At 52.0% G+C, this 27,494-nt stretch overlaps 1 protein-coding gene across 1 annotated transcript; it reads right to left on the minus strand.

The window, feature by feature from the left end:
• Positions 1–1,074: 1,074 nt before the first annotated feature.
• LOC6594471 (trithorax group protein osa) lies at positions 1,075–27,240 on the minus strand. The gene is made up of 16 exons (XM_026994890.1): positions 26,786–27,240; positions 24,622–25,749; positions 19,049–19,336; positions 18,763–18,984; positions 12,040–12,196; positions 11,587–11,979; positions 10,786–11,514; positions 10,507–10,691; positions 10,181–10,426; positions 8,985–9,199; positions 8,470–8,705; positions 7,318–7,824; positions 6,735–6,894; positions 6,325–6,523; positions 6,022–6,103; positions 1,075–5,949 (listed from the first exon to the last, which is right to left on the minus strand). Exons 2-16 carry the CDS (start codon positions 25,624–25,626, stop codon positions 2,120–2,122), a joined length of 8,454 nt encoding a protein of 2,817 aa, XP_026850691.1. The 5' UTR covers positions 25,627–25,749; positions 26,786–27,240; the 3' UTR covers positions 1,075–2,119.
• Positions 27,241–27,494: the final 254 nt, after the last annotated feature.

The raw sequence follows: 27,494 nt of genomic DNA on the forward strand, positions 1-27,494 counted from the left end.
CAGCCTACCTCTCCGGAATGCAGGGGGGAGCTAGCTGGCCACTAGAATCAGGAGACAGATTCGATCTCTTCTATGTAGCACTTTAATTTTTTGTTTTTTATGAGAAAGTTTAGTATACAAATTGGGGCACCCACACACACACACGCACGCGCGCCTGCCCATCCAGCAGCACGTGTGGGTGTGTGTGTGTGTTAGTAGCGGTGTTTTGCGTGCTCTTGTGCAAGGTACATTCTATAGATGGTAAGGCAGTAGGCAGTGTAGAATACGATACCCCGTTAGCCGTACCTGTACTGCCTTACCGTCTACTTAATATATCTTGCTTCTCTAAGTTTTGTTTTTTTTTTAGTTTGTTTTCTTGTTTGCTTCGTTTCGCGTTTCGCGCTTTGTGTTTTGTTTTCTATTTTTTGTTTTGTTTTGTTTTATTTATTTAATATTTTTAAATTAAGATTAAGATAAAACCTAATTATTTATCTTGTCATTTACGCCTTAAGTAAGTTCCATATATAAAATTAGATGAAGCAGCAGCACTTCCAGCAAATAATACAAATAAAACATAAAAATGACAGCAGTACAGTACAGGGTGTGTCCATGTTCGGGTTCTTAACTTTTCCTTTTCTGTGTTCTGTTTTCTTCTCGCTTTCATTTCTTTCTCATTCTCATTCTTAATATGCAATATGTATGCATTTGTGTGTATATATGTATATATTTATATCACCTAATTTGATTTTATGTTTAATTTTCTTCTGTTTGTTTTTGCTTGAGAGTGGGTGGGGGAGGGGGGAGTTATGCGAATAGTATTCGGGGGAAACTGGAATTTTGCAGACCATTCTCATATGATACGAAATGCAGTGCTGCCACCCTACACACACACACATACACACACACACATGTGCTTGTAACATTGCGCAAAACAAAAAATAAAAAGTGAAATTTACATAATAATTAAGTATGTACAATGATTTGTTAATGCTCTCCGCCCACGCCATCGCCATGCACGATGCACGATGCACGATACACGCTCCCTCCTGCTGTTGCCACACTGCATGCATCTGCCTTAGTTCACATAAAACTGCATTTAAACTGTATTACAAATAGTCATACATATATTATTATATTATTATATTGGGGGACTCGGAGCGGACTCTCTCTCTCTCTCTGGTCTCCTCTGTCGTACGTTGATTTCTGGTTTGTTCACTTTGAGTTTCTTTGCTGCATATTTCTTTTGTAATATGTAGTATTAGTAAGTGGTAGAATTTTAAAAACTATGCTCTCTATATATTAATATATATCAATCAATGTCTATACGTACGCGTGCATGCACCACACACCATTCTCTTGTTTGTAGTTTAATGTTAGTTTATGCATTTATTATATATATATATATTTAATATACGATAAACCATAGCGTGCGTATGCATATGGATGTGTTAGTTACGTTGCTCTCCTCCTAACGCCTGCTCTTTCTCTCCATTTCTCTCCATTTCCTCCATTTATTAAATTTAATACAATAAGTATGCTGTGTGCTTGAATTCTCTTTCTGTCTCTTCGCTTCGCTTCGCTTCTCTTATCCTTCTTCTGCCTAGGCGCTCTCCTTTCGGTACTCCTCCGGTACGGTACTCATGCCCTGCTACTGTTGCGAAACGTCGCACTCGATCGTGTTCGTTCCTGCTTCGGTTCTGCTCCTGCATCTGCATCTGCTTCACCTTTGTATCTTTATCGTTATAATTATTATGTGGCTGCTGCAATCGCTTATTCTTAGGCTTTAGTTTATATATTTACTATTTTTAGATTTGAGTGAAAAAATATACAGTTGTTATTGTATTGACTGTTCAGTGATGCCCACATATGACATGTGGCCTGTGGCTCTGGCTCTGGCTCTCGCCTTCTCCTGCTCCTTCTCCTTCTCTGGGGAATTCTCATTCCGTTCTCCATACGCATAGCACATCATAGCACATACAGGTCACACAGGAGGCCTCCTCTTAAGTAAATGTACATTATTTGATTACATCCATATCCGATCCGGTCTCCAGTCTCCTGCTCCGACTCCGGCTCCGGCTACTTCTCAGTCGACTGCCCCGCGACGCGGCCAGTAGTAGGACGCTGGCAGCATTGTCGTATACTACGCAACGGCTGTCGTCGTTCCTGCATTCGTTGGCGGTGGTGCCGCCGCCGGTTGCGACACGGCCGTGGCCGAGGCCGCACTCGCTGAGGAGGAGGAGGATGGTGGCGGCGCTGCGGATGCAGCTGAAGTGGCATTGCTCAGGCTCCCGCTGAGGTTCGAGGACACCAGTGCGGCTGTGGCGGCGGCTTTGCTCACCTGCTGCTGTTGCTGTTGCTGCTGCTGCTGCTGCTGCTCGGTGACCGATGGTGGAGTTATGTGTGCTGCTGGCGTGGTCGGGGCATTGTTCATGGTGGAGGTGGACTGGCTGCCTAGGCTGTTGCTGCTGTTACTGCTGCTGTTGGTGGTACTGTTGTTGGTCTGGTTGCTGCTGGCCGTCCCGCAGCTGTTGCTGTTGGTGCTGCTGTTGCTCACGTCGTTGAAGGTGGCTGCCGGCGGCAGCTGCTGGCTGCTGTTGCTGTTCTCATCGTTGATCGCCGAGGAGATCATTCCGCTGCCGGATGTGGACAAAGTCGTGGATGTGGCTGCTGGCGAGGGCTTGACATCGGCGCCACTCAGCGGCTCAGCGTTCGGTTCTCCACTCCCAGACTCCAATTTCACACCGCTGCCACTGGCTGCCGCTGCTGCTGCTGTTGCTGCGGCGGCTGCTGCTTCCGCACTTGCGGCCAGAGCTTGATTCTCCGAAGGACGCAGCTGCTGCAGCTGTTGCTGCTGCTGTCGCTGCTGCAAGAGTCTGAACTCCACCGAGTGCATCCGGCTGGCTCCGCGCGACACGCGGTACAGCACCCGGGAGATGACCAGGGCCACCTGCTGGTCGAGAATGTGGGACATGACCAGCCCTAGGAGCCGCTGCTCCTGCTGCATGAAGAGAGACTGGTTGTCCGGATGCTTGGCCAGGTGCAGCAGAGTGCCGGCCGCCCGCCGCAGCATGTCCAGGCTGGTGCCCATCGAGTCGGGGTTCTCTCGCAGGAAGTTGAGTCCGTGCTGGTTGGCCACGCCCAGGGCCGTCTGCTCGGCCTGCTCGATGAAGGCCACCAGATACGAAATGCATGGCGACTGCAGGGCCACCGTCCGCGCCATGGCACTGTCCGCCGCCGCCAGGTAGTGCAGCAGATTCACAGAGAACTCGCGCAGCACCTGGTCCTCGTTGCGGCACAGGTGGCGCGTCAGCACCGCGCACAGCTTCTCGAGGCGGGAGAACGGGGGCGTCGCAATCACCAGGTCCACGTTCGCATCCGTCACGCACAGCTTGCAAAGCGCCTCGAGCGCAAGGCGCTGAGGGGAGAGCGCAGAGTTGGGGCCGCACGAGGGGAACGGGTCCTGGCCGTGGGCGCTGGGACATACGGCCCAGTGAAGCAGTCCGTCGATGAGTGGGCGGGCGATCAGCTCGTCGTAGCGGGAGAGCTCCAGGTGGCCGGCTATGTTGGCCATCGCCACCAGCATGTTCTCCCGAATAGTGATCAGGTAGTCCCACCACCACTCGCGCTCCCCCTGCAGCGAGCTGCACGAGTCGCTGAAGTCGGTGTCCTCCTCTCGGTCGTAGTTGCGCGTCTTGGGGGTGCGCCGCAGGTGCTCGTGGTTCAGCAGCAGCAGGCGCCCCAGGACGGCCAGGAATCGCGTCGACTTGGCCAGCACCGTCTCGTTGCCGGGCACGAAGGTCAGATTGCGGAAAATGTTCGAGAGAGCGATGCAGCGGCGTGCAAGCGAGTCCTGGCTCTCGTTCACCAGGTAGAGCGATGCCTCGTCCCGCGTGTAGCACTCGTCCTCGTAGCTGGAGTCCCGTTTCCGCTGCAGCACTTGCGCCGCATCCCGCACCGTCCCTCTGGGATCGAAGGCGCCCAAGGGCGGGGAGGCGGAGGCTATTCCGTTGGTTAGACGCTGCTGTTGCTGTTGCTGCAGGCTGGGCGACTCGATCTCCATGTCGACGGCGCGACAATCGCTGTCACTGGTGTCCGTCGTCCCGGAGGTTCCCGGTTCCTTTTTCACCTCGGCGTTTGGCGGGGCGATCTCGTCAGCCAGCAGCTTGGATTTCTTGACACCGGCAGATCCTTCGCCGGCTTCACCGTTACTGCTGTCGCCACTGACCAGGCGGCGCTTCTTGTTGAAGGACTCCTGGAGCCCATCCTCAGTGCTATTCGTCGTGTTCTCCTCCTGCTTGATGTCCGGCTTGGGGCTGGTGGCCGTGTCAGTGTCCTGCCGCGTTTTCGCCTTCTCGGAGCGGACATAGCGTGCGAATGGAATGTTTACGATCTCAGACTTGAAGACGTCGATGATGCCGTCGAGGGGATCTGGCTCGGTGAAGCCGTAGGTCCAGGCATTGCTGCCCACCGGCTCCAGCTGTTCGTACAGCCTGTTGGTGTCAATGTCCCACGCCTTCTGGCGCTCGTCCACGAAGATGTCCTGCTCCGCCGCCTGAATGCGCACGGGCACACCCTTCCTGGTGACCATCGTGTAGTTGGGCGTGAAGGAGAGCAGCAGGGATCGCTCTTCGGGGTTGGGTTGCACTCTCACCTGGCCCAGATCGATGCCTTCGTCGGCGTCCTCGGAGTCGCTGCCGCCGTTCTTCCGGTCCATATTCTCGTAGTGGCGCTTCCGGTTGTAGCTGCAGATGCTCCGCACACACCGCGTCTGTCGTCCGCCCCGCACCCTGCGCTCGAGGCCGCCTGTGCACATCACCGTGCCACTGTCCGCGTCGTCTTCCGCCTCGTCCAGTGGCTCCTCACAGCGTTCGTCGAACATCTCGGCGAGATTCTTCTGGAAGTGCTCCAGTAGCAGCGTCAGCAGGCCTGGCAGATTCGAGATGCCGAAGAATTGCACCGTGGAGTCGTCGAAGAGCAGCACATTGAGCACGTCCAGGGCCCAAGTGCACTCCGTCAGCAGTCCGGATCGCATGGCCATGAATATCCGCCACGGATCCACTGGGCACACATCCGACTTGGTTAACCGCTTCCTCCTGTACAGCACCGGGGTCGTCGACTCCACGCTGTCGTGCGGGAAGATCAGCTCCTTCTTCACCAACTGAGCCCCAGGACCGCCTACGGGCACCTGCGGAGCATAGCCGCCGGGCTGCTGCTGTTGATTGGGCGGCAGCTGGTGCTGATGCTGGGGGTGCTGGGGATGCTGTGGATGCTGTGGGTGCTGCTGGTGCGAATGCGGATGTGGATGCTGCTGGTGGGGAGGTGGCTGCTGCAGCGGCTGCGGCATTCCCGGACCGACGATGGGCGGCTGTTTCTGCGGAATCATTCCCACGCCGGGTGCCGGCTGACCGACGGGCTGGCCCACCGTCTGAGATGGCGGCGGTGGCATGGCATACGGTGGCTTCACCATCCCTCCGGGCACCTGGGGCATGCCTGGCGAGGGGATGCCGCCTCCGTGTGGCGGTTGCTGGGGTGGCTGCTGGCTTCCCGGAGCCTGCTGCTGGGGTGGCATGCCAGGCATGCCGGGCATCCGCTGCTGCTGACTTGCCGGGCCAGACGGGGGCCTCAGCGGGGATCCTGGAGGAGCTATGCCCGGCTGCGTGGGCTGGCTAGCGTTCATCTGGGCCCACTGGGGAGGCGCCTGCGGCTGCTGCTGGCCGGGTGGTGCCACCTGCTGGTATGGTGGCTGTTGTTGTTGCTGCTGCTGCTGTTGGGGAGGCGGCGGCGGGGCCTGCTGTGGCGGATACCTGTGCTGCTCCCACTGGGCCACTCCTGCTGGCTGTTGTATCGGCGGACCGTGCGGTGCCCCAGGCGGAGGTGCTGCCCCGCGGGGCGGAGCACTGCCCCAGGACTGAGGTGCGGGAGAGGTCGGGTACTGGGGTCGATACTGCTGCGCACCGCCTTGCCATGCACCTGCGGACGGAGAAGAGTGGCGTTAGTAGGACACTTCCCAGGAGGGACCATTTGTCTCTGTCCGGAACATACCGTAAATCTGTGGTCTTGCATTGTAGCCTGGATACGGCTGTGGATCCTTGATGAAGTCGGGATGCCTTCGCGGCTGCGGGCTCTGCAAAGTCAAAGGCGGATTAGCTTCAATTTAAAAGGATGTAATGGAGTGCTGTCCTTAGCCTTCCTAGCCATAGAAGGCGCTCGTAACAGATGTTCACTAGGAACTACAAGATGCCCGAAACTGACTCCCCCAATGCACTGTGGGGAGAGCCAAGTATCTTGACCTGATCTTCGGCTACAGCCATAACCCATCCCAAGCTAACCCATTGGAGTGCTCACCTGATCTGGTGGTGGTCGATAGTAGTCCTGCTGCGTGGGTGTTCCTGGTGCATAGCCGCCAGTGGGTGGCGCCACAGGCGATCCACTCGTGGGCGGCCCACCCGCAACTGCTTGCGCCGGCGGCTGGGGCCCCCCTGGCGGGGGCTGACTGTACGGCCGACTGCCATAGGGTCCATACTGATTGGCACCAGCCGGTGGACTGTATAGAAGGGGAGAAACCAAGAAGATGGGGAGCATTAGAGGGGACTATCGTATCAATCCTGATCTTTTCTCGTCCAAAACTGAGGCTACAGTACAGTGTTTAAGGGTTTTGTGTGGCGTGGCGTGGTGTGGTGTGACGTGGCGTTGTGTCTTTGTGGGTGGAGGGTCTGGTCTGGAGAGAGAGAGATGTACTAAATGGTGGCACTCACGCTTCCCCCTCCGGCCCGTAGGGAGGGTACATATTGCGGTTCTGTGGCGGATACTGTCCTTGGCCCTGTCCAAACGGCTGGCCAGGCGGCCCCGTGGCATTGTACTGATCGCTCGCACCGTACTGCCCATAAGCTCCTGGTTGTGATGGATAGGGAGAGCCTGAAACACGTTCATAATTATTATAATCAGGACAGAGACCTAGATCTAGATCTAGAATAGAATTTAGTGGAAATTAAAGAACACATAATACTCAAGGCCAGGATATAATAGTTGCCGCCCGCCTGGCAAAGGATACAATATCTATCTGATTTCAAAAGCAGTGTCTCGACATGCATCTTACGCACAAAATACTAAATCAACTAGTTAATTATTTGGTTAGTAGTTAGCTAGTTAGTTGGTGGGAACCACATTCAGTCGTTCGATGTTAGATGTTAGATGTTAGATGATGAGGCGCGTACAAAAGCCAACGAAAGAGCAAACGAAATGTGAACAAGAACAAGAGTGTCTGAATTTTGGATTTTGGTGGAAAGAACGGAAAAAGAAGAGATGATAGGTACGAAACAAAATAAAAGATGATTATACCTGGCGTTCTAGACACAGGCGTTGGATAAGCGGAGCCACCTTGCGGATAAGGTGCTCCTGCGGCTGGGCGCACGTGCTGCTGCTGCTGCGGCAGGTGCTGCGGCGAGGGAGGCACCGGCCCAGGCCCAGGCCCAGGCCCATGTTGCTGCTGCTGCTGTGGTGCACCCGCCGGTGGAGCACCCGGCGGCTGGGGTGGCTGCGACTGCGACTGCTGCTGCTGCTGCTGCTGTGTCGGCGGCCCGGCTAGGCCCGGATGCTGGGGATGCTGCTGCTGTTGCTGCTGTGCGGCCGACTGCTGGGTGGCGTGCGGTGAATGGGGAGGTGGCGGTGGCAGGGCCCCACCCGCAACAGTAGCAACAGCAGCACCACCTGCACCTGCACCTGGACCAGGACCAGGACCAGGGCCAGAGCCAGGACCAGAGCCAGGACCAGCGCCAGCAATGGGATCCTCGAAGGGATTGCTCACACTTATATTATCGCCGACGGCGGCAACAGCTACGGCGGCGCCTGAAGCGGTTCGTTTCGGTTCGGTTCGGATGAATGGTTGGTTGGTTTTGGATGAATCGATTTGAATTGGAATTGGAATTGGAATGAATGAGTCAGTGGAATCACACAAATGAATTGTTGTTGGTTGTGGCGTGGTTTTGTGGTTTGGTGGTTTGTGGGTGAAGTGAAGATAATGTGAGCATCGTTGTGGTGGTGGTGGTTTGTTGGTGATGTGATCGAGTGGTTTAGTAGTGCGCCCACACGCAAACGTTACAAAAAACATAAAAATGAATAAACAAAATATACACACATGAAATTAATAAACAAAACATATAAACGTAAATATACATATATGTACAGGGCATGGTATGGCAGGTACAGAGTGCAGGTTAGAGGTTACAGGGTTAGAGGGAGGGATGTGGAACATGGAGGCTGAGAAGAAGCATATCGTCTAGTAATTTAGTTATAATCAGAAGAAAGAACAATGATAACATGGATACACGATAACATGGATATACCAGCAAAAAACAAACAAATTAATCCCAGAAATATACTGTAAATTATACCCCGAGCATACACTAGAGACAGAGAGAGAGAGAGGGGGGGCAGCTCTCGATCAGCTCCGAACTCTGCGGAGTGGGAGTGGGGGCTAGGATCTGCTCTTACCGGGATGAGGTGTCTGCGGGTTATTCTGCGAGGGCGGGCGCTGCATCTGGCCAGCCGCCGCATAGTCCGGCTGCGGCCCGCTGGCGCCCACGGGGTACGGACTGCCGCCCACCGGATAGCCGGCATAGCCATCGATCGCGGCGTTCGGGGCGGCGCCTGGCGGGGCCGGGAATGAGTCCTGCGAGTTCGACGAGCCTGTCGAGTTGGTTGTCCCAGCATCCAAATGGCCACCACCGATTGGTTGCAAGTTGTGTGTGTGGGAGGGTTCGTTTTTTTTTTTTTTGTTTTTTTTTTGTTGTCGTTTTTCGGGTTTGTTCGTAAAATGATGCGAGGAAAAGGTGGTGAAAAATATTTTCCATTTTCAACGACAATCGCACAACGGAGGTGGAGTACAAACATAAAATGAATAAAAAAAAACGAACAGAGAATCGAAAATTAAGCATCGAAAGAAAGTAAACGAAAGGAAAAAGAGGGGCGGGGCACCACCGCACGCGGCAGGGCAGAGACACTTACCTGGCGAGGGGACGGAGGCGGCCTTGACCGTCTTCTTCTTGCTGCCGGCCTCCACCTGCTGGATGATGGGCAGGGGATCGATGTCGCCGCGGTCAAAGTGGCACTCGAAGGTCAGCAGATTCTTGGTGTAGTGCTTCCGCAGCGTGTAGGCCGCACTGCTGCTGGCCCCGATTCCCAGTAGTCCGGCAATGTCCTTCCAGGTCTTGCTCTTGGTCACCTGGCACAACGGGAGAATCGTATGGGGGATATGGGGATCATTAGTTGGGGATTGCTTATGGCTGGACGGATCGGATCATAGTCATATCACTCAAGTGTCGATCGAAAAAAGAATCAAAGAAGGAAGGCAGGCGAGCAAAAACAACTTGGGCGGGGGGGGATGCATTCTCGGCAATGGAATGGGAACTACGGTCTACATGGGGGAGGGGGAATCACAAACTACTTACAAAACGGAGGAGTTGGAGTGGGGGGGATGGGATAACTACTGAATAAATAAGGAGAGGAGAGCACTGAAGAACGAACAGCAGGCGATCGAGGGAGATAAATCGAACTGATTCCAACCATCGAGATGCTTTCGACTAATGCGTGCAGAACAGTCCAAAAACGGAAAAGGTATACTTGAAATCATACCGAAATGAATTTAGAAACAAACCAAAAGAAAAGTGGAACATTTGAAGCATGCCGGAGGTATATGAGATATTTGATATAATACTAAACGATCTGAAAACTAGTTTGGATTAAGAATGAATTGAGTTTGGAAACGTTCGGTTCTTAGAGCATGCTGTCTGTCTACGGGCTGTAGTAAAATGTTTGCCGTTTGTTATATCTTGAATCGAAAAGCTTGCACCGTGGGCTAAATCTTGTACGCAGGATGCAGCTATAATTTGGATACACTTTGGATCGGAGGCTGGAGCTGGGTCTAGAGATCAGATAGGGTGTGATGTGATTGATCGAAGCCGAAGCTGAAGCCGAAGCCGAATCGCAACATGTCTATATAGATATGTATATATATTTGTGGTACATATTGTTGGTGGATGGATGGTGGACATGTATCTTTTGATTTTGGTTCGTGTTAACTACGTTGGTGGTATTTTTTGGTTTGGTTTTGGTTTTGGTTTGGTTTTGGCTGAATTTGGTTTTGCTAGTAGTAGTAAATCTAAAAAGAAGTTAGTAAAAGGAGTTACTACGGCACCTTGCATACCTCGACGAATCCGCCACGTTCTTTTACATAAATATATAACCTATATAAATCGAGTGGCTGTTTTGAGATGGTTGGGCAGGCGGTGATGGGCGTCCGTCGCTCCTCCATGAACGACCGCAGCTTGTCCAGCCATCCTCGTCTGTCCGGATTGTCGTCCATTTCGTACAGCTTGCACAGGGAATCCGACTTCTTTGTGGTGCTGCGGAAGGGCTCCTGCTGCACGGGCACGTGGCTGTTGAACACCTGCTGTGGACGGATGGAGACGGATACATTAATTGGGGTTCTCATTCGAACGATATGCGATGGTCTCGTTGCTCTAAACTTACCGGGCTGCCAGCCGGACGCGGCCAATTGGGTGGCGAACTCATGTCGAACTCCTCGCCGGGACCGCCGCCGCCCGGATGCATCACAACGGGATGCGGCGACGTACTCGGTGGGGCTAAATGACTTTGGCTATAAGGATCATTCTTGCGCGACTTTGGTGTGGTGCATTGGGGATCTTCGCCGGATGCTGGGTGGAACAAAAGAGAACAGAATCACAAATTAGTTTTGCAACTAGCAAACCCCCGACCGCCTGCTGCTTTTCGATCTTTCGCCCCACTCACCCGCTGATGCATTCGAGAGCGTGCTCTGTTGACTGACTTCATCCATGGGCGTCCCATCGGGACCAGTGGTGACCACCGCCGTGACCGGGTGCAGCCCGGAGGCGCCCGTCGGGCCGGAAGAGCTTATCCCGTTGTCCTGCGATATGTGCTCGGGGCCACCGCTGTCCGGGCCGCCGGGCGGCTGTCCCTGGCCCCCGAGCATCGACTGGGGCGGGGTGCTCGTGGGCGGACCCATGTTGGTGGGCCCGTGCGGCGGGCCCATGTGGTGGGGCGGACCCATTGGCATGCCAGGGTGCATTCCGGTCGGGCCGTTGCCGTAGCCTTGCGGCACGCCCTGCTGTGGCGTGGGGCTGCCTCCGTAGCCACCTTTGTGCTGTAAATGCTGCTTCAGATAGTTGAGTGGGCGTGGCGAGCCACTGCCTTGAGGAGGCGGTGGACCCACCACCGGAGGCGGCGGAGTGCCCTTGCCCTGCACGTGATTGCCAACCATCGTACCGCCCGGTGGAGCACCGGCTTGTTGCTGCGGCGACGGCGGCACCCACTGATACGGCGGATATTGCCCGTGTGGACTTCCGCCGCTGTGATTGGGCATGGAGCGTCCCGGATAGCCGCCGCCCTGGGCTCCAGTTGGCATGCTGTTGGCTCCTCCGGCCCCTTGGCTGGTTGGTGGCGGTGGGGGTCCGGTTGCGTAGGCCCCAGGCGGATACTGCGGCCGTGGCGGGTAGTTGCCTAGAAGTTCACCAAAGATTATAAAACGTCCGGGAGAAGATTGGAGGAGAGAGTCTCGGGCTCTGATCGTACCTGGTGGATATTGCTGCGGCTGCTGCGGGGGATAGCCTTGCGCTCCCGGACTCTGGCCCGGTCCGCCCATCTTGTAGCCTCCGTGCATGTGCGGCGGCATCGGGTAGCCCCCGCCGGACGCACCCTGAGGTGGAGGTGGGGGCGTGCCCATGTTGTTCATTCCTTGACTGGGCGGCGGGCCCGGTGGCGGGGTCTGTTGCGGCGAGTTGCTCGCGGATGAGGCGGAGTTCGAGGCCTGCTGCTGCTGCTGAGATTGCTGCTGAGGCGGCGGCCCGCCGGGTAGACCCGGATGAGGGGGCATTGGTGGTGGACCGGCTCCTACGGGTGGCTGCTGCATGGGACCACCGCTGCTCGACTGGTTGCTCGCCGGACGCGAGATTGGATGATTTTGTGCTGCAAGTGGCAAGTTTTCATAAGATCTGCACACAAATCGAACGGAGTCCTGGTACTTACCCACTGCTGGGGACATGGAACGCGACCCGGATGAGCCAGTGGGTGAGGGGGTGGGCCGCATGACTTGCTGGGGATTGGGTGTGCCGGGAGGACCGGAGCCCATGCCACTGTGCGCCCCGCCGCTAGAGCTGTCGTTGCTGTTCTGTCCAATCAGCTCCTGGAACGGGAAACGTAAAAAAAGAGCGGGAATCAGCACCGATGTGGATTCAGGAATTCAGTTGAGTGCCGGCCCAGTGCCGGCCGGCCGGTAGTTTTTATTTATTTAAATGAAAGTGATAGCAACTACGAATTAGTCGAGCGGCAAAACAGCAATTAACTTGAAAAGAGATCATGTGTGCACACATGCGCGTTGCATACACAATTAAACCTGGTGGATGTCTGAATGTGTTGGTTGTAAAACCGATTCGAGCGGTAAATACCGTAAACATATTTATGCCAATCAGATGTTATCCCCCAAATGGCAGGTATGGGGTGGCGTGGCGTGGGGTGGGGTTAGAGCGGACTACCAAATGTTGTTATTGTTACGTAGCGGAACAGCAGAGAGCGACCGAGAGCGGAGAGCGGAGAGCAGAGTGTGTCTGAATAATCTCAATCATTGGTAGTAAGCGAAACGGATACAATTACATTCTTGTTGCGCTCTGCTCCCCCCGTCGCCTCCCTCGATATCGACCTTTTCTGACATTGCCAAAAGGAATTATTATACCTCTCCTCCTCACACTTACACAACTTATGCGGCCACCGACACGACACGACACTCCCTCCTCGTGCAATTATAACCCGGTCAGAGTCAAGAGGGGAAATTCTCATAAACGCCAAATCTCTCGTAGCAATCACAAACACAACTCTTGCAGCAGAGCAGTCTTCAACAGAAACTCGGTGCGATGCGACACGACTTTAACTTTTTTGCCGCCTTATAGCTTATAAGAAAATCAAGCAAAAGCTCCACACCGCAGCACCGCCACAAACAATTTCAGCCAAGGAAGCATACACACACAAACGTACCTACATACACATAAAGCTTAAGTCGACAGCAATTCGAAATACACACGCACACACACACCCCAATATAAGCACAGCAAGAGAGAGGAAAGCAGCAGGCAGCGGACAGCGACAGCAGCAGCAGCAAGAAAAATACAGCGAGCTCTGTTCGTTTTGGTATCTGAGAAATTAAGTGAAGTGAAATGAAATGTACGACGACGGCAAAGGCAGCACAAGGGGAGGGGGCACGGGGCATAAAAGCTATGTGGAACGAACGACAACAACAACAACGACGACAACGACGACGACGGACGGCTGCAACTTGAAGCGCTCGACAGAGGGGAGGGACGTAAGACAGGGCAAGTGGCTGTGTGCTGTGCTCAGCTCTCTGCGGTAGTTATGGCGCGCTCGAAACGAACGGCGAACAGCGAACGTACGATGACAAAGACGTAGATAAGGAACAGAAACATGCACACAGATACACACACACACGTACACACGAGTATAATAAAATGAAATAAGCAACGGCGTCGGTCGCCAGTCAGCCAGCCAGCCAGCCAGCCAGGCCATTCGTATTCGTATTCGTTTCTTCGCTCGTTCGTCGTCAGAGGGGAGCCAAAATACGTTGAGAGTGTGAGAGAGCGTGATGTGAGCGAGGGGGGCCAAGGGCGGCGGAAAAGGCAACGGCAACGGCGACGGCGACGGCAACGGTGATGACGAGAATAGCAAGCAAGCAGAAGCAGGGTCGCACGAAACGCGAGGAGAGGGGACGCCAAAGGCGAGGCAAAGGCCAGAGATAGAATGCTTTGTGCGCGGATAGCATAGCTGTTGGTTGGAAGGGGGGACAGTGGGAGCGAGCAGCGGGCAATACGAAGGCGGCCCACGTTTGTAGTTGAGTATGCGTGTCTGTGTGTAGAGTAGAAAAATTACTTGGAAGAAAAACAAGCGCTGCGGGAACAACAACAATGAAATCATTTATAACGAAAGAACACAACAAAACAGAATTCGCACTCGAAGTTCAAAATAGCAAACTAAACTTGAAAACGATCCAAACCCCCGCCTTCGCCGACCCCTTCTCTCAATCGCTCATTCCATTCTTCGCCACCCATGCGATTACAAAAAAATGTTATTAAATTAACTGTTGTGCTGTGGGTGGGGGAGGGGACGAGTGGAGTAAGGCCAGCTCACGGTGCAGGAGAGATGGGGCGCGCTCATAAAGTTCAGCAAAGATTTTCGCGCCAAAAAGTAAGAGACTCAAATGAATGAGGACCACGAGGAGGACATAAAGGGTTCCGTTCAAGTGGAGTTTGTATTTCGAACACGATTCGTTTTGTCTCTTCTCTCCAAATGCTAATGATGGAACCCCACTTCAGATCACATCCTCTCATCTTTCCTGAAGATTGGCGGCATGATGTAGCGCCTTTTGCAACAATTTTTGACTTTAGTTTTTCAAAAGCACTTTAACTCTTCTTTTTTTTATGCAATGTCATTTAAATAAAGAATGTACAAACACACACACACACAGAGACAGGTATTTATACTTCGTGCCCATGTGTGTCCGTGTATCTGCCCCAGAGTTGGCCGTCAGCTGCTGCCACACCGCCGCTGGGACCTTTGTGGCTTATCACCTTAAAACCTTTAGCGATGAATGTTGAATGTGGCAGGCCAGGCACAAAAACCAAAAACAAGGCTTACACACACTCACATGGTCTCTTGTTATGTGGCGAAACGAAACGGGGGAAAGGGAATGAGATGGAGATGAAAAAGTAAGAGACTTAAATGCACAAAAGGAGCTGCACACCGCACCAAGAGAGGGGAATTTATAAACACCCAGCAAAAGAGAGAGAGAACAAGTAATAAACTTTGGGATACGAGTATCATAAAAAACAAGAAGCGAGCACACGAACACTATCTTTTGATACCCTTTTTGGATCCTTTTTGGCCAAGTTTTGTATAGACAAATGAACCTGAAAATTCCCTTGTTTTATGATAGTGATTACTACCATTTTGATGTATGATATGCCGCTTGCAACCATCTGATCGAGATAATAATACCCTCTTCTGCATCCCTACCTCGCACACTAGAACTCAAACCTTCATAAGGGTGCGCGAGCAGAGTGCAAGATTGACTTGAAGCTGGTGGGGTCGCGACTCGCGACCAATACCAAAACCAACCATAGAGTGAAGGAGTGGGGGATCAAGAGTGCAGGCACAGCTGAGCGGTTGCGAAAACAGCGACAGACAATCAGACTGTCGTTTATTAGAGGGTGTGTGCGTGTTCGTGTGCGTGTGAATGCATGTGTGGCTGTGGGAGTGGAAGCGGGATGCAATTTCTGTTTGTGCTTGCTTGAAAATTTTATGAGCGAAACGAAAGTTTGTGTGGCTCTGGCTGTCTCTCCGCAACTTTTTCATACAGATGAGTGTGTGTGCAAATGGCATCGGGGAACGCCAACAACAAATGTATATATGTATGTACACACACACTGCCAAACAGAGAGTATACCATCAGAGAAGTCTGTTCGGTTCGGTTTGGTTCGTTTCGTTCCATTCGTTTTGCAAGCACACGATGACTCCCCTGCTCTGACCACTTTACAGCATGGCAGCAGACGTGACAGACTGACAGACAGACAGACCCAACAGTCCGCCAGCCCGACAGCAGTAAAAACAACAACTGCAAACCACTTTGTGCACAGACAAATGTCCCATGAATCGAGTTGGATGGAGCTCCCAGCGCCAGAGCCCCAGTCAGAGCCGGAGCCAGAACCGGCAGAGCCAAAGCCAAAGCTCCCCTACTTCTCTCCCCGCTCCACCGCGACCCGGACCCGACATGTTCGCTTCGTTCGTTTCGTTTCGTTTCGTGGTGTGTATCCAAACGAGTGAACTGAAAAACAAGCAAACGCACATACACACGCGAACGTGAGTATGTATGCGAATAAAGGCAAACAGAAAATGAAGAAGCAGAAAGGCAGCCGCAGAACTGAACGTTCCTTTTTTTTTATATTTTATTTTTGCCTTTTTCTGTCTATGCCTGTTAAAATGAAAAACGATGATGATGCCGACAACAACGGCAGCAGCAGTGGAGCCAGCCCCAATGAGTGGAGCACTAAAAATCCCAGTAACAGCAGCAGCAGCAGCAGTTACAACAACAAAAACAACAACAGAAAATGTGACAGAGAAAAACCGGCAAAATTGTTCATTGGCGGCGGGGCGGCCATGTGACGGGTCTTCTGGGGCTCAATGCTGCCGGGGGCACTCTCCAAGTGCAGCTCAGGAGCAGACCTGAGCAACTTTGCTGCGGGGATGGTCGCGTGACAAGATTTTTCAGGCACAGTTTATTTTCACATAAATCGACAACTTTTCTGGTTTCCCGTGAGTGCGCGCACCCCTTCCACTCAGGTCACGCGCCCACCTCTAGTACTTTGCTGCACTAAAATTTGGGTAGCACGAAATGAATGCAGTTGGCTGTTGTTGGCTGTTGGATTGCTGTTGAGTGCCGATTGCCTACAGAATCTGACGCAGAGCAATCTTGAAATAAGTTTTGAAGTGGGACAACGATGGCTATCAGGATGGGATGGCGCTCTGGAAATCGATGGAAACGTTACTGGAGGTTTAAATCATCACATAATGCTTGCATGTGCATATGCATTCTGATGAAACCATTTGATACAACGATTGCAAGAGACCGCAAAATGTTGGCAATTTTAGTTGCCGAAGCGGGAAATGTTCAGTAGTTAAATATTGCAATAATTTTTTTGCCAGTGTACACACACACACGCACACATGGAATTTAAAGCGGCTTACAAATGCAATATTGAATCAGCGAGGGCGACAGTGGAGTGGAAACGGACTCATGTTGTGCCGGATTAAAATGGCTGGGCGGCTGATTACAGTTCTTTCCGCTCTCTTCTGTTTGTTTTTTGTCGCAAGCGACATTAAAAAGGTAATCAACATTTCCCAGAGGGGGCAAGAGGGGAGGGGGAGATGAAAGCTCAGAAGGGACAGGAGTCTCACTCTTGCAGCGCGAGCCAGAGTTGTATTTGCGAGCGAGGGAGAGGGCGTGTAGAAGAGTCACGTGCTCCAGCAGTGATGGATTGAGGACACAGAATTGGCAAGAAACATGTGCACGATGGGATGATTGGAAGATGAAAGGATCCACAAATCAAAATGATATGCAATGAAAAATATAAGCAAGACCCGCTAAAAACATCCAACAGCAGCAAAAACAAAAAGGAAAATGAGAACAACAATGACCTTGGCATTGACCCAAATATATATGGAAACAGACAAAGCTCTGTGTGTGATCTTGAGTGTAGTGTAGTCAGTGTGTGTGTGTTTAACGGTGTATGCACCAAAAATATAAAAGGAATGAGTGGAGTGGAGGGAAAAAATAACCAAAATACAAAATAAAGAAATGGCAGGAGAATAAACAACAGCAACAACAACAGCAGGAACAGCAAGAGAAGAGCCGCAGGGCGCAGGGAAGGAAAGGCAAAGGCGGTCGCGGACATGCTGAATGAAAAAAACTCACACACAGACCCATGACAGAATGTACATACGCAAGGTATATTAAAGTAGGTAAGATAGGCACCGTAGTTGTTATAGATTCCACAGGACCCTGCAACACATCGCCTGTGGTTCGGGCAGAGACACTTGGACTGCATCACCCTCTATTTAATATACCGTGGACATATACAAACGTACAGCATGCTGGAGATGTCCCCACGATAGCCGCATATTATCCAACAAAAACACACTAAACTCTTAGAAAACAGACTAAAACAAATCAATCGAAAATGCTCATGACACGTGCATACCACACACGAGGTAAAGGGGGAGAGGCGTGACAGGAGGCAGACTTGCCGGCGATGCGAAAAATAAAACAAAAGACGAAAGGGAAAAAATGCCAATGGCAGACGAGACGCAAACGCAGCGACGCCGCCACGCAAAGAAATAGTAATCAAAACAAAATAAAAATCATTAAAATTCATAAAAAAAAGACAGCGACTACAACAACAAGAACAACAACAACAACAACGATAAGAGCAACAACAATTTTAAAGTTGTACGAGGAACGGAGCGGGGAGAAAACGAACGGGATGCGATAGCAGTTCAAGTTCAAGCGATAGACAGAGACGGATGGAATGAGGTTGGGTGGGGTGGTAGGTGTTTAACCTAAAAGAAAATTCGTAAAACACAAACAAAAGAGAAGAGGCTGAAAGGGGGGGTAGGGGGCTACCAGCCAGAGCAGAGCTCAACCCAAAAAGTGATGTGAGTGCGAGCGGGTGAGTACCGTACCCCCTATAGTACATATGCGAGTGCCATCCCGTGGACAGGCATAAACATTTGACCTGCCTGTGCATGGGCCTGTGCCTGTGCCTGTGCCTGTCCGTATGAGAGGTACAGAGAGTGTGAGTGAGTGGACGGGTGCTGGAGTGAGGCGAGTTGAAGGCAGGCAGGCAGGCAGGCGGCAGGTAGAGTACGTATGAGTGTGTGTGTTTCTGTGTGTGTGTGCTTCAGTGACGTCACGAGTCAAGTTCACGTGCTGTTCACGCAGCCCCAGTTTATTGACCCACTTTCGATGTGTATTATCTAGAAATGCCGCGGAGGGGGTACGGGTACGGAGACGGAGACGGTGACGGTGACTCTGGCGAGGCAAACCAAACCAAAGCATTCAATGAATGAGTCTGTTCTTTCCCCCCTTCAAAATGTTCTGTGGAACGGAATTATCATCGGCTCTGTGCTTACCTGATGCGGCGAGGGGGATGCCTGCGAGGGCTGTGGCGAGGGACTGGGCGCATGGCCTGGACTGCTGGGTGGGGGTCCTCCGGCGGCGGCATGCGGCGGAGGGGGCTGCTGTTGTTGTTGCAGAGGCTGCGGCACATGGTGCGGGGAGGCGGGCGGCAATGGATGTCCGGGACCAGGACTGGGCGAAGAGCCGCCGGGCCAGGGCCGATTCGGTTCCGGATACTGCAATCGAATCATGGTTAAGCTCTAGTTGGATCCCAAAAGAAGGGCAATGCAATCGTCTCACCTGGTGCGTCGAGTAGGCAGTTCGATGATTGGGTCCCGCGGCCGGCAGTCCAGGCGGAGTGGGGTATCGTTGCGGGTACGGCGAATATTGAGATGTTGGCGGTGTGTTCTGCTGCGGCTGTTGCTGTGCGGCGCCCGGCGGAGGTCCTCCCGGTCCCGCGCTACCAGGCTGCTGACCCGCCTGCTGCTGTTGTGCCTGTGCCTGCTGCTGCTGCGGCGAACTAGGATAGGAACCTGAATTTTGACCGTGAGCTGGCGGATAGGGCGATTGACCCCTGGAAGTGTTCGTCTGTGAATGGCAGAAAGGGAGGAGAAACGGAAATTAATCAATAATAGTACCCAGTGTAATCCTTTCAAATGCCATGCAAAATAAATCTAATAAGAGTCGGGAGAGCGAGTGAGGGACAGACCCCACACATGGGCGTTTTAATTACAGCCAGTGCTCTCCTTCCTCTCCCTCTCGCTCTCTATCTCTGTCGCTCTTTTGCAATTCATCAATTATTTGCGTTTGCATTTCCTTTTGTTGTTGGCTGTCTGCGTGCAGAGCACTGCACATTCCGTTTTATATCGTACATATATAATTTTAATCGATATTCCACAACCACATCCCATCCCCCCTCCCTTAAATGCGCAAGCACCCATGCCATGCCGTGCCATGTACAGTAGCTGCTCGCTAATTGCAACTCTCCCTCTCTCTCTCTGTATGTTTGTCTGTCTCTAACTGCGTATGGGAAAATTCCAGCAATTAAAACTGGGAGATTAATACTAGACAATAATTACAAACAGATGACCCAGGGAGCAAGTGGCTCTAATTATCTGGCGCTCACTGTAGTACATTCGTCCAACACACACACAAACACACACGCACACTCATACGTAAGTTGGAGAGAGAGGAGTGGTGTGGAGTGAGAGAAAGCGAGACAGCGACAGTGACGCACAGTCCTCGGGTGTGACAGTCACAAATGCGCAGATTAAAAAAGAGACAACTCTCAAAAAACGAATATGCTTCTGCAAAAGCAAACTAAATGCTGGCTGGCAGTAAAAAAGTTGAAACATTTACCGCTATAGCTACATTACGCACACGCACACACCCGTGACATACCCAATCAGTGGAGGAGCTAGCTATCCTGAAGGAAGGCATAACTTAGGACAGTCGATTGCCTCGCCTGACCCGGCGCACCCTTCCTCCCCGTGCAAGGGGACCCAAGAAATCCACTTGAGCGGAATATAAAGTGAAACTTATGCCGGGAACATGCACATGCATGTATGTCCAGGACCAGCCAACGACAAAGTTGCAACAAAGCAAGCAACCTACGAGACGGAGACACCTCGGAACGTCGACGTGGTGGCAGGCAACTGGAGTAGGACGAGCCCAGTAAAAAGAGCTTGGGATGCCATTAATGAAAGGATTTTCAACTTGACGTAGTGCGACAAGGCACAAATACAGACATGTCCTGACATGGCAAGGCACAAACACACTCGCCCTCGCAGATAGTATGTATGTGTACATACATGCAGCACTCACACAAATGTTGCTGCGAATGCCAGCCCCGGAGTAAAATGTGGCAATAAATCTAATGGAAACACACAGCCAACGAACAGAGCCCAGAGCCCAGAGCACAGAGCACAGAGCCGGGCCAGAGCCCCACGCCAGAGAAGAGAACCCGGGACCAAAGCTAAGGGAAAGCAAAGGCAAAAGCCAGATCTCGTCGTACCGGCAACGAGGACGGAGGACAACGCCAACAACAACAACAACAATCGACAACGACGACGACGACGACGGTCGGTCGGTCCACTGCAGGCGGCGGCAGGGTGACAGGAAACATGAATGGATGGTTTTCGTACTCAGTGTGCAAGAGAGAGTGAGAGAGGCGAGAGTGTGCGTGACTGTATGTGTGCGTGTGTATAGCTAGCCAGCCAGGCAGTGAGAGAAATAAAGTAAAAAAGGGAAACTCATCATGGATGAAAATCAAAAGCAGAACTGTGTACGAGCGAGTCGGCAGAAAGGGAACGATACGACGGGCAGGCGGCAGCGGGTAGGAAGGAACGAAGCTGAAGTGGAATTTGAATTAATGCAGCAAGGGTCGTACGGTACACACTCACACACACACACACATACATATATGAGTGTAACGAACGAATGACGGTTGGCAAGAACGTCGGTCGGAATTACGTTCGAGAGTGTCGGACCAGCAGCAGCAGCAGGCAGAAGAAGGGAGAGTGGAAGAGGGGTGGGGAGGGGAGGGGAGCTGAGCTGCCAGAGATGGGATGGTGCTGATGATGGTAGTGGTGGTGGTAGGTTTCCCAGTTAAAAGCCGGCCCTGTTCGGGACCGAGTTCTGCCACTGCCAACAGCACAGCTACTGCTACATGTATTTTATAATATCACGGGGAAAAAACAAAGCGCAGCAGCCGTGGAAGGCACAGAGCCGGGGGAGACAGGGAGTGGTCCTGTCCGGGGCTTGGGTTTATAATTTCATAACCAACAGACACAAACACACGCACACATACACATACACATACACCCACAGACAGAGAGACATACAAACATACAGAGAGACGGGAGCGCTTGCATAAATTGTGAAGGAGGAGGGAGAAGAGAATGGAACATAGTAAATGCGATTTTGAAGCGAAAAAGGTAAAGCCGGCAGCAGTTGTAAGGGTTGCCAGGCCATGCCACGGCGCATTGTGTGGGAGCAGAGGGCAGGGCAGGGCAGGGACGTCCCAGCAGGCCGATGGCAACGGGCGTACGACGTGCAGAAGGGGAACGATAGAATTACGTGCAGGACTCGAGTGAAAATAATTTGAAATAGTACAATGTGACAGACACTCTCCACATCCCCCCCCTCAAACACTGAGCCACAATGCAGGCTGAAAATTATTAATTGCAACTGTTTGATAGCAGAATAGAACGAGCACGAGAGGGTGGCAGAGCATAGAAGAGGTCTGCGCCTTGAGCTTACCCAAGAGTCGAGCCCAAGAAGGCCGAACGAAGAAAGAGAAGCAGGAACACAGGGACAATAACAGTAAAGGGGGCGAAGCAGTTTGCTTTTTTTATGCTGCTCCACTTTTTGTAGGTCAAACTTTAAAGGCAGACCCCCCCGCCCCATAAATTCACATGCCGGCACACACAGACACAGAACTCAAAACTCTCCGCCACCGCCACCGCACGCCACACAAAACACCCGACCCGATAAACGTCTGCCCAAAAAGCAGCACAAGAGGAGGACGAGGAAGCAGCAGACGCGAAAAGGAACAACAAAGATACACCAGTGAGGCAAACAGCAACGGTTAATGCATTGAAGAGGGAGCCCACCAAATTCAGCAACAACAGTTAGGACAGGACAGGCCACAAATATGGAAAAGCGTGGCAAGTGGTGGTGGGAGATACCAATATATGTACCAAAAATAAGTTTACGAAACTTAAAGCTGCCTAATGTATGCACACACACACACACACATACATACATAGTATGTACTGCACTCTCATGTATCTACGGTTATTTGCTCGCTGCACCTGTTGACCCCACAAGGGGGGAATCCTCTTTGGTTTGGTGAAACGTCAAGGATTCTCCATCGCGTTCTTGAAATGAGAGAAATGCACCAAAGCTAACGGAAGAGGAAGAGCGCACTTGAAGAGGCAGAGACGGCGGCAAGGCATTCAAAGAGACGACTGAGGCGGCATGTCATAGTCGACGAGCCCTCCTCCTCCTCCTCCTCCACCTCCTTCTCTTTGACTGTGCGCGGGGTCTCGCTTATTTTTTGTATTTTTATTTTGTTTTGGTTTCTGCTTCCTCTCCACAGCTTGCCGGCTCGACTCCCCTCCCTCTCGACCATTTCAGCTACCCCAGTTCCCAGAGAGAGAGTCAGCTGTGACAACAACAAGTTTCTCTGTTATTGCCTTTGATTACGGTGCGGTGCGGTGCCTACTCTTTCACATAGGTACATATATGTACAAACATATGTGTGTCTGGCTGTATTTATTGCATGCACGCGTAAGTCACACTCTGCACACTCACGAACACACACACAAACAAATGCCTACTTGATATTGGATAGCAGCAGTATTTTACTCTTTTTATCTCACAATACACTTGCACACATAAATATCTAAATATGTACGTATGTATGCACATACATATATCATCAAAGCTCTCGAAGGTCGCATCGCACCGCACCGTACCGCAGCGTCTCGCCTCGTCTCGCACATGTCTAAACCCTAGCATTGCTTTTGATTTGTATATTCACATAGATTTGTTTATATTGCTCTGGCTAATCGTCGGGCCGCATCAAAGTTCGTTGACTCTTATCCGCGAGACATCTCCCATTCATGAAAACAATCGATACGATCCGATTGCAGTGGAATAATACTATTTCACGGGGGGACGACTCATTCCGGGTGGGGTGTCATTATGTATGACTTGTGGAGCCATCAGCCATACAACTCGTACAAATTATTAACCGGTTTACATTTCACATCGAAACGTGATGGTTTCTCACGTGCCTCGACGCCAACACACTTTATCGCTTTGCGAAACTGATAGCAGCTCTCCGAAAGGTTGGGTTGGGTTCGGGTTCATTTCATTCTAAGGGGCATACTGCTGATAGATAAAAGTTTGAATGGAGTCCACTTCATTCCATGTTGTTTCAGAAATAAAACCTCCAGAGGATTCCAGGCTTGCTCGGCACAATGAAACTAGAGAGGTGCTAAGTCCAGGCCAGTGGTTCCTTCAAGTAACTGCCGCAACAATGCAGTAAGGAAGGAAACCTTAGACCGTTCAACAATTTCAAACGAATTCCAATGAAATGCCATTGGAATTGCCGTAATGAAGCCACAAAAAAGTGAATGGATGCGGATGCCTCAACATTTTTCGGTTACAAACTCTTTCTACTTCTTCCACTTCCACTTCGCCTTCTTTTGCAACGTTCTTTTGCGGTCTTTGTTGTTATTGTTTTGTGGCGGCAAGTGCCGGCTCGTTCTCCCTCTCTCCCACTCCCACTTCCAGTCTCACCCACCAGCAACCGGCACTTAAACGACAAACTGTAGGGGGAGAGAGAAAGGCAGAGGGAGGGGGAGGGGGGAAGGTGACGGGCTACATAACGAAAAGGCGCGGAATATACATGTTGTATGTGTGTCAGTGTGCCTGTGTGGGAGCGAGCAGCAGGACTTTGTTGAATCTTTTTACCAAACTCTGAATGAAGTGCGACCAAGACGACGAAACCTTAAAAACGTAACAGTAAATATTGCAGCCTCCCTCCAAATTCACACACACAAACACACACGCGCACACCCACATTCGACCCAGCTCCAAGTACATGTGTACAAAACGTGACGAGCCCCTCTCTTGGAATGAGCTGGAGTGGGTCGAGGTGCAGATAGCGCTAGCATAAGGCCATTTCTCGTGTTTTGTATGCTGTATTCCGCTATCTGCGTGTGTGTGTCTGTCGAGAGCATGGGGTCGATGGAATCAAAATCAGTGTCAATGTCAAATAAGCTCTTAACAAAAAAAAAAGAACGAAAGAGAGCCCCCAAGAAAACATAAAAGAAAACTCCCCACCCCACCCGCACACTTACCGGTGGTGGCGTCCTATACTGCTGCGACGGCCCCAATTGTGGACTGTAGGGTCGGGGGGGCGGTGCCCAGCCGCCCTGTTGCGCTCCGTACGGCGACGGCTGATGCTGCGGCGGAGGCGGTCCATGTCCTGGTGGAGGAGGCGGGGGTCCGCCCGCCTGTTGTTGTTGTTGGGCTGCTGCTGCCGCCGCCGCCGCTGCCGAGGCTGCTTGTTGGGGATCGTAGCTATTCGCATAGCGGTGCTGCGGGGGCGGCGGCGGATTCGAGGACTGCAGCAAGGAGTTCAGCGTGGGCGTGGGCCCCTGCGGCGGCTGGCCTGGGATGTAACGTTGCTGCTGCTGCTGTGGCGGCCGATTGGGAGAGCCTCCCGCACCCGGCGGCTGCTGCTGCTGCTGTTGTGGTTGCTGCTGCTGCTGATGGGGCTGCGGGAGCTTGCCGCCGGGCGGTGGCTGACCGTAGCGGTAGGGATCCATGTTGGGGTCGCCAGAGTGGTACCTTGCGTAGGCAGGATGAGCGTGGGGCGGTGGCAGGTGAGCCACTGCCGCACCGTACTCGTCCTTCACGCCGGGCGCATGCTCAGGTGCTCCTGGCGGCGGCGCCGGCCCGCCGTGATGCTGCATGTGGGGCGGTGGCGGCGGATGCTGCTGCTGCTGTTGTTGTTGTTGTTGTTGCTGCTGCTGCTGGTGCAGATGGTGGTAGTGCATAACCGCCGCCGGGTCCGGTGGTGCACCTGGTGCCGAACCAGGCGGTGGCGGGGCGCCGTAGGGGTGCGGCACTCCGACATTTTGCTGTATGATCGGATCGCTGCCGTTGTTGTTGGGCGTGGGTGGGCCGGAAGTGGGTGGCGTGGATGCGGAATTGGCACCGACACTGGCACCACCTGCACCACTGCTGGCTGCCGCTGCTGCTGCGGCGGCCGCACTTCCAGATGCCGAGGGCGGAGCAGCAGCGGGGGTTCCGGCCCCAGCACCTCCCTGGGTTGACGGCGACTTTATTTTCTCATTCATGGCTGCTCATTTGCTGCTGGCGGTGTGGCTGTGGGGGCTGGGGAGGACCCGCCAACAACGCTGACGCTGATGATGACGACGACTTCTCCGACGACTGCAGCGGCAAATTTGAGGTTATGTTAGCTGCAAGTTATCAAAGACTTTCATTAGTGCACTCTCGTTCTACTCTTTCATCTTCACTTAATTTTGATCTAACTAATCCGAGCACGGGACACGAAATCCGAATATATTGGGAAACATAAATAATTTGTATCGGTTCATGGCTGTGTATTGAAAAGTCCGCTACCAACACCGACACGAACACACCAATACCACAACAACATTTATTTCTGCCGCGTACGGAGATTGTCGTGCGTTGACAACCCTGCCGTTCGCTCACTCGCTCGCGCTCGCTCTCTCTCGCTCTCTTGGCTTGAGCGCAGTCCACAAACAGTTCCTCTCTCTCTCTCGCTGGCTCTCTTTACATTTGGCGGCTATACACGCACACGCCGTCTCCGTCTCACTTGCACTTGCCGCACGAGCTGGCTCTACATGCATATGTCGCTCTCGCTCTCACTCTCGCACTGATGGCGCTATTAGTTTCTGTGTGAAACGAACGAATCGGGCAGTAATGTAATGATTTTTTCGTAATTATTTTCTATGCCGAATTTTCGCGTTTATGTAGCGCACCCACTGGCTCTGGACATGGCTCCGTCTCCGGCTCCTTGGACAATACAATTCCCAGCTCCCGCGGCATTTGTTAACTCATCCGACTTATAAATAATTGCCAGCAGGCGTACAGCGACAGCCGCTTTATTTGCTGTTTGTTGCGTACACTCTCTGCCTCTGCTGGTGCTGCTGACGTTTGTCTTCGTCTCGCTTCTGCTTCGCTTTTTGGGAAGAAGTCTTTTGCGTTTTCTGCGGTTTTTCGCTTGCGACGCTCTTGATGATGATGATGATGCAAGGATGTGCTCCGACAGCCAATCATGGACACACAAATGGACTCTTTGCAGAGCAGACCAATGCACCCAGCACCAACAAAAGCAGCATCGGCTCTCGAATTAACAATTTTTCACTCGCCTGTGGGCGAAAGTCCGGCGGCGGAAGATTGTGGATCTTTTGGGGGGATTTTTGGATGATTTTTCTTAAATATACAGCTAATACACGCACATACACTTACACATAGAAGAATATTCACGCATTGACGACCCGTCCATAGACTGGCTATATACTGAAAACGAACTCGCGCGAGAAGACGGGGACTGGGACTGGGACAGGACAGGGCAGCAAGCTCGGTATAACGAAACGAATTTGAAGTGTATGCAAGTCTTGTCTGGGGCTGCGCTGCTGCCAAGGGAATTTTTTCGCAAGGCCTTTGGGCTTGCAAAAACACTGCGGGGGAGGGCACACTCACTCGCGGCTGATCACCAGATATCCCCTGCACATGTTGCACATACTTTTCTTTATTAATTCAGTGTATTTCACTTAGTTTTTAAACAATTTCGCAGCATGACGACGAAGCGAGCCACATACAAAGCGATTTTTTTTGCCAATACAACGAGAAAGCCCCGGCGGACGAGAGCAGAAGCACGAAACGAGCTGCTTTTACTTTATGTTTTACTTGCTTGTTTTACGCACAATTAAACCACTATAGTACACACAATTGTTGGATTTTATTTTTTCTTAAGCAGCGTGGACGCCATATTCTCGTGTATTTTAAGTGTATATTTCTACACATTAGCTACACATTTGGTACACATTTGCTACATAATGGAAGGAAAAAGAGGGTATGGACAACAGGCAAAAAATGCAACGAGTACAAGGTAATGTAAAGTGTGTGATAAAGTGTGACCGCAGTATTCTTATATATACCAATTTAGTATACTTCT

The sequence above is a fragment of the Drosophila persimilis genome, unplaced genomic scaffold (genome assembly GCF_003286085.1).
Source record: "Drosophila persimilis strain 14011-0111.01,24,50 unplaced genomic scaffold, DperRS2 tig00000000-arrow-pilon, whole genome shotgun sequence".
NCBI classification, from domain to species: domain Eukaryota; kingdom Metazoa; phylum Arthropoda; class Insecta; order Diptera; family Drosophilidae; genus Drosophila; species Drosophila persimilis.

Coding starts and splice junctions, on each gene's coding strand:
- LOC6594471 (XM_026994890.1), bottom strand. CDS start 25,626: ATGAATGAGAAAATAAAGTCGCCGTCAACCCAGGGAGGTGCTGGGGCC. Junction 18,985..19,048: donor CTGCCTACTCGACGCACCAG/GTGAGACGATTG, acceptor ATTCGATTGCAG/TATCCGGAACCGAATCGGCC. Junction 8,706..8,984: donor GCCGCCTCCGTCCCCTCGCC/AGGTAAGTGTCT, acceptor CTTGCAACCAAT/CGGTGGTGGCCATTTGGATG.